We start from the raw sequence: 14,697 nt of genomic DNA on the forward strand, positions 1-14,697 counted from the left end.
GGCTATTTGTTAATTTCTAGAGATCTGAAAAAGTTGACTGTAACAATTTTTGCCAGTTCTCTTATTGGTTTCATGTAGGGGATAATTTCTGGAGTATCTCACCCTGATTTTAATTGATGTCTTTTCATTTCTTGAATTTTATATACCATGTGTTTATTATCTTTTAATGTAACATATTTTTAAATTTCCCTTGTTATTCTTCCAGTGAACCATAGGAAATTTAGAAGTGTGCATAATTGGACATTTCTAGATATCTTTCTTGGTACTTATTTCTAATTGACTTTCATCATGTTCAGATAGTGCATTTGAATTTAGTATATATGTTTCTCTATATATTCTGCAGTTGTTTTCTGTAGTGTTTTACAGATGTTAGCTATGTCAAATTGTTCGTATTCTTCAAAACTTCTGTTTTCCACATTTTTTTTCCTGTAGGGGTTTTGTACTTCATGTCTGCTGTCCCAGCATCCTTCTTTGGGGCATTTTTGAGCTTTGTTCTGTATTTTTCATTTATAAGTGACTTGTCATTTTTTTTTTAGAAAGAAAGAGAGAGAGCATGTGTTCATGTGCACAAGTGGGGGATGGACATAGGGCGAGGGAGAGAATCTTAAGCAGATTTTATGTCCAGCATGGAGCCCTACGTGGGGCTTGATCTCATGATCGTGAGATCATGACCTGAGCTGAAATCAAGAGTTGGATGCTTAACTGATTGACCCACCCAGGCACCACTGATATGTCATTAATTAGACTAAATATTCTTTAAAGTAATAGAAGATATGTCTGCCAAACTTTCACTAGACAATCATTGATTTTGTCTAGAAGTTAGTGAGAAAATTATAAAAATGTTTTTCCCCCCTCTGAGAAGCAAACAGGCAACCTCTTTCTCTTTTTTAGATCATTTCTATTTGCAAAGTTACAAATACTGACTTATCAAGAACACAACTCAAAGGAACTCAATGATAAAATAAAATGTGCATAAACACATGTAGATAGGGACAACCAACTACTTTCCATATTAGGTGGTTGTTGTAGAAATATTTGGTGTTGAAATTACATATCTCACATTGCATTCTTTAAGATTTTCCATTAGTGCCTTTAACATATTAGCTAGAGTTGCTTTAAATCTTCCTTCTGATAGTTCCAACATCTGTGTCTGTGTCTGTGTAAGTCTGATCCTCATGGTAGCTATAGTTTCTATATTGCATTTTCTTCTTGCCTGTCTGTATCCCTTCTCTATCTTTTGTGAAATGTAAACATGTTACATAAGTCAGTAGGCAGTAGATATTGAATTAAATATTAATTTTAGCCTTGGAAATGAGCATATCTTTCTGCTAGGTCTTTAGCTCAAAAGTTTGTGTTAATATAGTCAGAATATACATCTGTTAGTGTGTGTTTTTGCTATTGCTACCTTTAGTATACCTACCAGAGGTTTCACATTTCTTTTAGTGATATATTTTGTTTAAGGTGAATGGTAATTTGTTAGAGTAATGCTTGTTCTGTTTAGCTTTGCATTTCTACACTGGACTTTGTTTTGCGTCTTTAGATAAAATGTCTCTTCCTGATCTTCTTGCTCTTTCTCCTGTACTTTTTTGACACATTTTAGAACAGGTCATGGATTTGGCATGGATCAGAGAACAGGGGAATTCTCTGATGTTTGGATTAAGGCTAAATATAAGGAAGGCACTATGAACCTGGATTTGGGGGAAAGATCAGTGATTATCACAGGTTAGGAATAAATGGGAAGTTGGAAGTGGGTGTAACTTTAAAGAGATATGAAAGGAAGATTTTTGCAATGATGGAATGTATCTGTGTCTTGATTGCAATGGTGTTTACATAAGTGCACACATTACATAATAACGTAGAAATATACACATATACATCATACAGAGTCAGCTTCCTGGCTTTGATAATGTACTACAGCTTTTTGTAAGATATAACCATTGGAGTAACTGGATTAATGGTACATGAGATTATTGATCTGCTTTGCAATAAGTAGTTTTTAAAAAAATTAATAAAATTAAATAATCTCTTAGTGAGTTAATGAGTTTTGAAGCTCATTTTATTGAAGGTGACTTATCTGACATTACAGTGAATATTATGTAATTTCATTTATAAATTTAAATATTAAAGAGTGAGAAGAAGAATATAAATTTGAAAGGGAAAAATGTCAAGGTAACAACAGTGTCATAATTTTGGCTCAGGTCATGATCTCATGGTTCATGAGTTCAAACCCCACATTGAGCTCCATGGTAACAGCATGGAGCCTGTTTAGGATTCCCTCTTTGGTCCTCTCTTGCACACACACACACACACACACACACACACCACTCTCTCTTTCTCTCAAAATAAATAAACTTTAAAAAATTATGGTATTTAGTAAAAAGTCAGTTGAAGGTGTTATCAATTTCAAGTGTATAAACCATAAAATGTAACCTTGAACAAAATCATAAGCAATGTAATTAAAATATTAAGAATATACTGAAAAAATTTTCTAAAAATATCAGACGCATTATAGGGAGATATGGCTAAGAAATTAAAGTCCATGAGTATTTTTCAAGAAAAATTATTTATGCTATTTTTAATCAAAGAAAACCTAGAAATGTTTTGGCTTCATGTAGTCAGATGTATATAAGAAGAAATCTAGTTTTAGAAATAACTTTTGAGTAGAAATATTTTAGGTCTACCAAAGTAATGAAATAGAACTAAAAATCAATTTCAGTAATTATATAATTTAGTTTTAGTGAACTCTTATCCCACTCCATATTATTCCAGTTAGAACAATAAATTATATGATCACCATTGTTATAAGACTAGTTAGTGCTGAAAATTTGCAGAGAAATTATAAAAGAGGGTTAGGAGACCAAACTCATGTATTTCAGCATTATATGAGAGAAAATAAGAAATAAGAGCACTTTCATTTCTACAAAATTGCATATATGCATGTAATCAGACAGACAGATAGGTAATGACAAAAATAGGTAATATGATACAAGCATACTTTACTTCCCTATGGGAATTTAGACAAACTAATTTAAATCTAGGCTCTACCCATTAAGTCCAGTTAGTTTGCTCATTTATTCATTTAACCTATGCTATTTTATGACAGACCCAATTGTTGTACCTTGTTACTCTTGTATTTAGTGATCAAGTAAATACTCTTGTATTTGGTGATCAAGTAAATACTCTTGTATTTAGTGTATTTAATTGGATCAAGGAAGAAATTTTGTGAGTTTTTTTTTTGAAATTTCTATATGTAAAATGGAATTTCAATGTGTTAGAAATACAGCTTGTATAAAAATTAGATTTAAAGTGCTAAGTGATGATATAATAAATTGATGAGTTTTAGCTGACTGACCTGGCACAATCAAGAATTATTACATCATACCAAATGGGGCATACAGCTTATGCTCTGAGACTGCAGAATTATTTCTGATATTGCGCATTTTGTTCTTTCCTGTGTACACATATAGTTAATAGTACAAGGAATACTATTTACCCAAATTTATGTGCTGTCAATGAATTCTCAAATATTCCCTATACTGAATGAATGAAAGATTTCTAGTGCACCACAGTTGGTGCTGCCATAGTCTTTAGGAGGACAGTTCGTGAAAAATTTTCAAGTGTGAACTGGTAGTGTAGATTTGTCACGAGATGAAGACAACAGAATATATATCTTTATATTCACTTTCTTTCTCATTCAGTATTAATAGAGATAACTTAAACTCTTACATTACTCCAGCAAGCTCACTGGAACTCTCTTAAACCTAGAATACATTTTCAAATGAAATTTTCTGATTTCTAATTAATTTTTATATTTAAGTCCTCATGAAGGTTTTATATGTTGTTATTTTTCCTTATTTACATGTCAGCATTTTCACTTTAACAAATTCAGTACATGTTAACATTCTATAAATCCTTTTTTCTTCAGAAAACAGCTCTTCCAAAACTATTACCCCAATACCTAGAAATTCACATTATAGTGGAAAAAGATTTGGTAAGTCAAACTTTTCCCTTCCCCCCATTCCCTCTTTCTCTCTTTTTCTCTTTCTTTCTTTGAACTTAATGAAAATATTTTATCTTAATTTTGAAGACATATGTAATTTTTAAATTATTGAAAAGTAGAGATATTTTATTTTAGGTGATAGTTATGATGAAAAATCCAAACTAGCCTAGAGTGCCCTCCAGTATCTACCCTTTCCCTATCCTAAGTTTAGCCCAGTCTCTCCTTGACCTCACTTTCTAACAGCCTTGATTTTTCCTTACCTTCTCTAACATCTCTCGTTACATTTTTTTGAGCATATCAAATATTTAACATCTTACCAATTCACTTATTTTTTCTAACTTTATTGAGGAATAATTAATAGAATTGTGTATATTTAAAGCGCAACATGTGATAATTTGATATACATTGTGGATTCATTACCAAGATTAAGATAATCAACACATCCATTACTTCACATAGTTAACTCGCTTTTCTTTTCTTTGTGTGTGTGTGTGTGTGTGCCCAAGTGTGTGTGGTAATAACACTTAAGATATACTCTCAGCAACTTTCAAGTATACAATACCATATTATGAACTCTAGTCACCATGCCTGTGCATTAGATCTTCAGAATTTATCCTTTTTTATGACTGAAAGTGTGTTACTCTTTGACCTATATCTCTCAATTTTCTCCTGCCACCAGCCACAGCAGCTACCATTCTATTCTCTTTTCTTTTTTTAATTTTTTTTATTTTTACATATAATTGATACAATACAGTTTTTGTCTTTTGCTGGCTTATTTCATTTAGTGTAATGCACTCCATGTTCATCAAGTTGTTGCAAATAGGATATTTCCTTCATTTTATGACTAATATTCCATTGCATGTGTGTATATACATATACATATACATATACATATACATATACATATACATGCCACACTTTTTTATTCATTAATCTGTTGATGGGCACTTAGGTAGCTTCCATATCTAGTCTGTTATGAATAGTGCTACATTAAACATGGGAGTACAGATATCTCTTTGATCTTGTTTCTTTAGTATATTTACCCTGAAATGGAATTGCTAGATATGTGGTAGTTTTATTTTTAACTGTTGAAGGAACCATCATACTGTTTTCCATAATGGCTGTACCAATTTGCATTCTCACCAACAGTGTAAAAGGGTTTACTTTCCTTCACATCTTTTCCAATATTTGAAATCTCTTGTCTTTTAGATAATAGACATTCTAACAAGTGTATGGTGATATCTGACTGCGGTTTTGATTTGCATTTATTTGCCCGATGATCAGTGATGTTGATCACCTTTTCATGATTAGTATATGTTACCTTTAAGAGATGTTGATTGAATATAGCAATTTGTTTTCCTGTCAACAAAGTATGAAAGATCCAAGGTACCCCCCCAAATAAAGATTCAAGGGTTCCATATCTCCACAAACAATTGGTATTGATAGTCTTTAAATTTTAGCCATTCTGGTGTATGTAAAATGAGATCATATTGTGGTTTTTATTAGCATTTACCTGATGACTAATGAGTTTGAATACATTAGATACTGTTGTAGACTATTTGGATATTCTCTCTTTTTTAATTTTTTTAATGTTTATTTATTTTTGAGAGAGAGAGAGAGAGGGACAGAGCATGAGTGGGAGAGAAGCAGAGAGAGAGGGAAACACAATCTGAAGCAGGTTCCTGGCTCTGAGCTGTCATCATGGCGCCCAATGCAGGGCTCGAACTCGTGAACAGTGAGATCATGACCTGAGCCCAAGTCGGACGCTCAACTGACTGAGCCACCCAGGTGCCCCTGGATATTCTCTTTAAGAGAAAATATACAAGTGTTTCCCATTTTAATATTTTTATTAATGCTTTGTGGAGTTTTATATATTTTGAATATGAATCTTTTGTCAGATGGCTATATTGGGGATATCTTCTCCCAGTTTGAGGCTTGTTTTTTCTCTTTCTTAGTGGTGTCTTTTGATGGACATATTTCTTAATGATAAAGCATATAAGTCCAATATATGATTTTTATCATTATTTTATTTTTTCCATTTAAGAAATATTTTCTTACTCCGAGGACACAAATATTTTTACTTTTGTTTTGGAATTTATTTTTCTTTATCTTTTCACATAGAGTTTTATGTTTTTCTCTAATTGATAAAAATGTGTGGTGTGAGGTAAGAGTTAAGGTTTATTTTTTTCATATCAATCAGACAGACATAACCAGCAACGAAATTGAATCAGTGATCAAAAATCTCCTAACATATAAAAATCCAGAGCCAAATGGTTTCCCAAGGGCATTCTACCAAACATTTAAAGAAGAGTTAATATCTATTCTTCTTTTTTTTTTTATGAAATTTATTGACAAATTGGTTTCCATACAACAACCAGTGCTCATCCCAAAAGGTGCCCTCCTCAATACCCATCACCCACCCTCTCCTCCCTCCCACCCCCCATCAACCCTCAGTTTGTTCTCAGTTTTTAACAGTCTCTTATGCTTTGGCTCTCTCCCATTCTAACCTCTTTTTTTTTTTTTCCTTCCCCTCCCCCATGGGTTCCTGTTAAGTTTCTCAGGATCCACATAAGAGTGAAACCATATGGTATCTGTCTTTCTCTGTATGGCTTATTTCACTTAGCATCACACTCTCCAGTTCCATCCACGTTGCTACAAAAGGCCATATTTCATTTTTTCTCATTGCCACGTAATATTCCATTGTGTATAAAAACCACAATTTCTTTATCCATTCATCAGTTGATGGACATTTAGGCTCTTTCCATAATTTGGCTATTGTTGAGAGTGCTGCTATGAACATTGGGGTACAAGTGGCCCTATGCATCAGTACTCCTGTATCCCTTGGATAAATTCCTAGCAGTGCTATTGCTGGGTCATAGGGTAGGTCTATTTTTAATTTTCTGAGGAACCTCCACACTGCTTTCCATAGCGGCTGCACCAATTTGCATTCCCACCAACAGTGCAAGAGGGTTCCCATTTCTCCACATCCTCTCCAGCATCTATAGTCGCCTGATTTGTTCATTGTGGCCACTCTGACTGGCGTGAGGTGATACCTGAGTGTGGTTTTGATTTGTATTTCCCTGATAAGGAGCGACGCTGAACATCTTTTCATGTGCCTGTAGGCCATCTGGATGTCTTCTTTAGAGAAGTGTCTATTCATGTTTTCTGCCCATTTCTTCACTGGGTTATTTGTTTTTCGGGTGTGGAGTTTGGTGAGCTCTTTATAGATTTTGGATACTAGCCCTTTGCCCGATATGTCATTTGCAACTATCTTTTCCCATTCCGTTGGTTGCCTTTTAGTTTTGTTGGTTGTTTCCTTTGCTGTGCAGAAGCTTTTGATCTTCATAAGGTCCCAGTAATTCACTTTTGCTTTTAATTCCCTTGCCTTTGGGGATGTGTCGAGTAAGAGATTGCTACGGCTGAGGTCAGAGAGGTCTTTTCCTGCTTTCTCCTCTAAGGTTTTGATGGTTTCCTGTCTCACCTTTAGGTCCTTTATCCATTTTGAGTTTATTTTTGTGAATGGTGTGAGAAAGTGGTCTAGTTTCAACCTTCTGCATGTTGCTGTCCAGTTCTCCCAGCACCATTTGTTAAAGAGGCTGTCTTTTTTCCATTGGATGTTCTTTCCTGCTTTGTCAAAGATGAGTTGGCCATACGTTTGTGGGTCTAGTTCTGGGGTTTCTATTCTATTCCATTGGTCTATGTGTCTGTTTTGGTGCCAATACCATGCTGTCTTGTTGATGACAGCTTTGTAGTAGAGGCTAAAGTCTGGGATTGTGATGCCTCCTGCTTTGGTCTTCTTCTTCAAAATTCCTTTGGCTATTCGGGGCCTTTTGTGGTTCCATATGAATTTTAGGATTGCTTGTTCTAGTTTCGAGAAGAATGCTGGTGCAATTTTGATTGGGATTGCATTGAATGTGTAGATAGCTTTGGGTAGTATTGACATTTTGACAATATTTATTTTTCCAATCCATGAGCAGGGAACGTCTTTCCATTTCTTTAAATCTTCTTCAATTTCCTTCAGAAGCTTTCTATAGTTTTCAGCATACAGATCCTTTACATCTTTGGTTAGATTTATTCCTAGGTATTTTATGCTTCTTGGTGCAATTGTGAATGGGATCAGTTTCTTTATTTGTCTTTCTGTTGCTTCATTGTTAGTGTATAAGAATGCAACTGATTTCTGTACATTGATTTTGTATCCTGCAACTTTGCTGAATTCCTGTATCAGTTCTAGCAGACTTTTGGTGGAGTCTATCGGATTTTCCATGTATAATATCATGTCATCTGCAAAAAGCGAAAGCTTGACTTCATCTTTGCCAATTTGGATGCCTTTGATTTCCTTTTGTTGTCTGATTGCTGATGCTAGAACTTCCAACACTATGTTAAACAGCAGCGGTGAGAGTGGGCATCCTTGTCGTGTTCCTGATCTCAGGGAAAAAGCTCTCAGTTTTTCCCCGTTGAGGATGATGTTAGCTGTGGGCTTTTCATAAATGGCTTTTATGATCTTTAAGTATGTTCCTTCTATCCCGACTTTCTCAAGGGTTTTTATTAAGAAAGGGTGCTGGATTTTGTCGAAGGCCTTTTCTGCATCGATTGACAGGATCATATGGCTCTTCTCTTTTTTTTTGTTAATGTGATGTATCCCATTGATTGATTTGCGAATGTTGAACCAGCCCTGCATCCCAGGAATGAATCCCACTTGATCATGGTGAATAATTCTTTTTATATGCCGTTGAATTCGATTTGCTAGTATCTTATTGAGAATTTTTGCATCCATATTCATCAGGGATATTGGCCTGTAGTTCTCTTTTTTTACTGGGTCTCTGTCTGGTTTAGGAATCAAAGTAATACTGGCTTCATAGAATGAGTCTGGGAGTTTTCCTTCCCTTTCTATTTCTTGGAATAGCTTGAGAAGGATAGGTATTATCTCTGCTTTAAACGTCTGGTAGAACTCCCCTGGGAAGCCATCTGGTCCTGGACTCTTATTTGTTGGGAGATTTTTGATAACCAATTCAATTTCTTCGCTGGTTATGGGTCTGCTCTAGCTTTCTATTTCCTCATGATTGACTTTTGGAAGAGTGTGGGTGTTCAGGAATTTGTCCATTTCTTCCAGGTTGTCCAATTTGTTGGCATATAATTTTTCATAGTATTCCCTGATAATTGTTTGTATCTCTGAGGGATTGGTTGTAATAATTCCATTTTCATTCATGATTTTATCTATTTGGGTCATCTCCCTTTTCTTTTTGAGAAGCCTGGCTAGAGGTTTGTCAATTTTGTTTATTTTTTCAAAAAACCAACTCTTGGTTTCGTTGATCTGCTCTACAGTTTTTTTAGTTTCTATATTGTTTATTTCTGCTCTGATCTTTATTATTTCTCTTCTTCTGCTGGGTTTAGGCTGCCTTTGCTGTTCTGCTTCTAGTTCCTTTAGGTGTGCTGTTAGATTTTGTACTTGGGTTTTTTTTGTTTCTTGAGATAGGCCTGGATTGCAATATATTTTCCTCTCAGGACTGCCTTTGCTGTGTCCCAAAGTGTTTGGATTGTTGTATTTTCATTTTCGTTTGTTTCCATATATTTTTTAATTTCTTCTCTAATTGCCTGGTTGACCCACTCATTCGTTAGTAGGGTGTTCTTTAACCTCCATGCTTTTGGAGGTTTTCCAGACTTTTTTCTGTGGTTGATTTCAAGCTTCATAGCATTGTGGTCTGAAAGTATGCATGGTATAATTTCAATTCTTGTAAACTTATGAAGGGCTGTTTTGTGACCCAGTATATGATCTATCTTGGAGAATGTTCCATGTGCACTCGAGAAGAAAGTATATTCTGTTGCTTTGGGATGCAGAGTTCTAAATATATCTGTCAAGTCCATCTGATCCAATGTCTCATTCAGGGCCCTTGTTTCTTTATTGACCGTGTGCCTAGATGATCTATCCATTTCTGTAAGTGGGGTGTTAAAGTCCCCTGCAATTACCACATTCTTATCAATAAGGTTGCTTATGTTTATGAGTAATTGTTTTATATATTTGGGGGCTCCGGTATTCGGCGCATAGACATTTATAATTGTTAGCTCTTCCTGATGGATAGACCCTGTAACTATTATATAATGTCCTTCTTCATCTCTTGTTACAGCCTTTAATTTAAAGTCTAGTTTGTCTGATATAAGTATGGCTACTCCAGCTTTCTTTTGGCTTCCAGTCGCATGATAAATAGTTCTCCATCCTCTCACTCTCAATCTAAAGGTGTCCTCAGGTCTAAAATGAGTCTCTTGTAGACAGCAAATAGATGGGTCTTGTTTTTTTATCCATTCTGATACCCTATGTCTTTTGGTTGGCGCATTTAATCCATTTACATTCAGTGTTATTATAGAAAGATATGGGTTTAGAGTCATTGTGATGTCTGTATGTTTTATGCTTGTAGTGATGTCTCTGGGACTTTGTCTCACAGGATCCCCCTTAGGATCTCTTGTAGGGCTGGTTTAGTGGTGACAAATTCCTTCAGTTTTTGTTTGTTTGGGAAGACTTTTATCTCTCCTTCTATTCTAAATGACAGACTTGCTGGATAAAGGATTCTTGGCTGCATATTTTTTCTGTCTAGCACCCTGAAAATCTCGTGCCAATTCTTTCTGGCCTGCCAAGTTTCAAAAGAGAGATCAGTCACGAGTCTTATTGGTCTCCCTTTATATGTGAGGGCACGTTTACCCCTTGCTGCTTTTAGAATTTTCTCTTTATCCTTGTATTTTGCCAGTTTCACTATGATATGTCATGCAGAAGATCGATTCAAGTTATGTCTGAAGGGAGTTCTCTGTGCCTCTTGGATTTCAATGCCTTTTTCCTTCCCCAGTTCAGGGAGGTTCTCAGCTATTATTTCTTCAAGTACCCCTTCAGCACCTTTCCCTCTCTCTTCCTCCTCTGGGATACCAATTATGCGTATATTATTTCTTTTTAGTGTATCACTTAGTTCTCTAATTTTCCCCTCATACTCCTGGATTTTTTTATCTCTCTTTTTCTCAGCTTCCTCTTTTTCCATAACTTTATCTTCTAGTTCACCTATTCTCTCCTCTGCCTCTTCAAGCCGAGCTGTGGTGGTTTCCATTTTGTTATGCATTTCGTTTAAAGCGTTTTTCAGCTCCTCGTGACTGTTCCTTAGTCCCTTGGTCTCTGTAGCAAGAGATTCTCTGCTGTCCTGTATACTGTTTTCAAGCCCAGCGATTAATTTTGTGACTATTATTCTAAATTCACTTTCTGTTATATTATTTAAATCCTTTTTGATCAGCTCATTAGCTGTTGTTATTTCCTGGAGATTCTTCTGAGGGGAATTCTTCCGCTTGGTCGTTTTGGATAGTCCCTGGCGTGGTGAGGACCTGCAGGGCACTTCCCCTGTGCTGTGGTGTATAACTGGAGTTGGTGGGCGGGGCTGCAGTCAGACCTGATGTCTGCCCCCAGCCCACAGCTGGGGCCACAGTCAGACTGGTGTGTGCCTTCTCTTCTCCTCTCCTAGGGGCGGGATTCACTGTGGGGTGGTGTGGCCCGTCTGGGCTACTTGCACCCTGCCAGGCTTGTGATGCTGGGGATCTGGCGTATTAGCTGGGGTGGATAGGCAAGGTGCACGGGGGCAGGAGGGGCAGGCTTAGATCGCTTCTCCTTAGGTGATCCACTTCAGGAGGGGCCCTGTGGCAGCGGGAGGGAGTTAGATCCGCTGCCGGAGGTTTGGCTCAGCAGAAGCGCAGAGTTGGGTGTTTGCGCGGAGCGAGCAAGTTCCCTGGCAGGAACCGGTTCCCTTTGGGATTTCGGCTGGGGGATGGGCGGGGGAGATGGCGCTGGCGAGCGCCTTTGTTCCCCACCAAACTGAGCTCTGTTGTCGGGGGGCTCAGCAGCTCTCCCTCCCTTTGTCCTCCAGCCTTCCCGCTTTCTGAGCAGAGCTGTTAACTTATGACCTCCCAGACGCTAAGTCATGCTTGTTGTGGGAACACAGTCCGTCAGGCCCCTCCGCTTTTGCAAGCCAGACTCGGGGCCTCTGCTTGGCCGGCGAGCCGCCCCTCCGCCCCGGCTCCCTCCCACCAGTCCGTGGAGCGCGCACCGCCTTGCCGCCCTTCCTACCCTCTTCCGTGGACCTCTCGTCTGCGTTTGGCTCCGGCGACTCCTTTCTGCTAATCCTCTGGCGGTTTTCTGGGTTATTTAGGCAGGTGTAGATGGAATCTAAGTGATCAGCAGGACGTGCGGTGAGCCCAGCGTCCTCCTAAGCCGCCATCTTGCCCTCAGCCAATATGTATTCTTCTTAAACTGTTTTAAAAAAGTAGAAATGGGAGGAAAACTTCCAAATTCATCCTATGAGGCCAGCATTACCTTGACCCCAAAACCAACAAGGACTATACTAAAAAGAAGAATTATATACCAACATCCCTAATGAACATGGTGAAAAAATTGTCAACATACTAGAAAATGGAAACCAACATTACATTAAAAGAATAATTAACTACAGTCAAGTGGGATTTATTTCTGGGGTGCAAGGGTGGTTCAGTATTCCAAAATCAATTGACATGATGTACCACATTAATAAAAGAAAGGGTAAGAACCATATGATCTTGTCAATAGATGAAAAAAGTCATTTGACAAGGTATAGCATTCATTCTTGACAAAAACCCTCAACAAAGTAATGATAGATGGAACATACCTCAATATTAGAAAGACTATATACAAAACACCCACAGCTAATATAATCCTCAATGTGGAAAAGCTGAGACCGTTTCCCTTAGGAAAAAGTCAAGGACGTCCACTCTCATTACTATGTTAAATAGTAATGAATATCTTAGCTTCAGAAATCAGAAAACAGAAAGAAATAAAAAGCATACAAATCTGCAAGGAAGAAGTCAAACTTTCACTATTTTCAGATGATGTGACACTCTATGTAGAAAACCCACAAGACTCCACCAAAAAATTGCTAGAACTGATACACTATTTCAGTAAATCACAGGATACAAAATCAATGTACAAAAATCTATTGCATCCACACCAATAATGAAGCAGCAGAAAGAGAAATCAAGGAATTGATCCCATTTACAACTGCACCAAAAGCAATAAAATACCTAGGAATAAATCTAACCAAAGATGTAAATGATTTGTACTCTGAAAACTATCAGACACTTATGACAAAAATGGGAAGAGGACACAAAGAAATGGAAAAAAATTCCATGCTCATGGATTGGAAGAACAAATATTGTTAAAATGTTAATACTACTTAAATCAATCTGCACATTTAATGCAATTCCTATCAAAATACCACGAGTGTTTTTCACAGAGCTAGAACAAATAATCCTAAAATTTGTATGGAACCACAAAAGACCATGAAGAGCCAAAGTAATCTCGAAAAAGAAAAAGCAAAGCTGGAGGCATCATAATTCTGGACTTTGAGCTATATTACAAAACTGTAGTGATGCAGACAATATGGTACTGGCACAAAAACAGGCAGTTAGGTCAATGGAATGTAATAGAAGCCCCAGAAATGGATCCATAACTGTATGGTCAACTTACACTTGAAAAAACAGGAAAGACTATCCCGTGGACAAAAGAGTCTCTTCAACAAATGGTGTTGGAAAAACTGGACAGCAACATGCAAAAGAATGAAACGGGACTGCTTTCTTACACCATACACAAAAATAAATTCAAAATGGATGGCAAACCTAAATGTGAGACAGGAAACTATCAAAATCTTAGAGGAGCATACAGAGAGCAACCCCTTTGACATTGGCCATAGCAACTTCTTACTAGATATGTCTCTAGAGGCAAGAGAAACAAAGAACATGAACTACTGGGACTTCAGCAAGATAAAAAGCTTCTGCACAGTGGAAGAAACAATCAACAAAAGTCAATCTATGGGATTGGAGAAGATACTTGCAAATAACATATCTGATAAAGGGTTAGTATCCAAAATATATAAATAACTTATCAATCTGAACACCCCAAAGTCAAATAATCCAGTGAAGAAATGAGCAGAAGACATGAATAGAAACTTTTCCAAAGAAGACATCCAGATGGCTAACAGACACATGAAAAGATGCTCAATATCACTCATCATCAGGGAAATACAAAGCAAAACCACAATGAGATACCACCTCATGGAATAGCTAAATATATTCCGTGATTACTTACATTTATTCCCTAACATTATTTTCTTATCTTCTGTCTGTTATTTCCTCCCTTTCAGTTTCTTTGCTTTGGATAAGATAATTGGTTTTATGCATTTTTTAATTTTCTAATGTATTTATGCTTAACAGTTTATCTCTAGTCAAAGAGTTACTATCTAATACAAGGGTTTATGTTTTTTACTAGCAACACAAATTTTGATAGTCTGACTTCTTTGAACATTTCAGTTTTTCTAAATTATGTCTAAGTCATTTGTGTGTGTGTGTGTGTGTGTGACCCCTGGGAATTTAAATTGTATTGGTTCAATTCAAAATATTTGGGGATTTTCAAGTTCTATTTTAGTTGCTCATATCAGTTTTATTCCATAGTGGTAAAAGAGCATGATCTGAATGATGTGAAACCTTGGAAATGTGTTGTGACTTCTTTTATGGCCCAGTATATGGTCGGTTTTATAAATGGTCCACATGCATTTTAAAAAGATTTATTACATTCTACCTTTTTTTTTTTTAACTTTTATTTATTATTGAGAGACAGAGAGAGTCAGAGCATGAGCATGGGAGGGGCA

The 14,697-nt window shown here is 36.7% G+C and overlaps 1 protein-coding gene across 1 annotated transcript in view; it reads left to right on the forward strand.

Moving 5' to 3' along the window:
• Nucleotides 1-14,697, forward strand: part of ADAM18 (ADAM metallopeptidase domain 18) — a 164,963-nt gene that overhangs the window by 31,598 nt on the left and 118,668 nt on the right. Inside the window, exon 7 of the mRNA XM_043563577.1 lies at nt 3,926-3,991. Within this exon, the coding sequence (XP_043419512.1) occupies nt 3,926-3,991 (66 nt within the window). The remainder of the gene's footprint in view (nt 1-3,925; nt 3,992-14,697) is intronic.

This window comes from Prionailurus bengalensis, chromosome B1 (genome assembly GCF_016509475.1).
Source record: "Prionailurus bengalensis isolate Pbe53 chromosome B1, Fcat_Pben_1.1_paternal_pri, whole genome shotgun sequence".
Classification (NCBI taxonomy): Eukaryota; Metazoa; Chordata; class Mammalia; order Carnivora; family Felidae; genus Prionailurus; species Prionailurus bengalensis.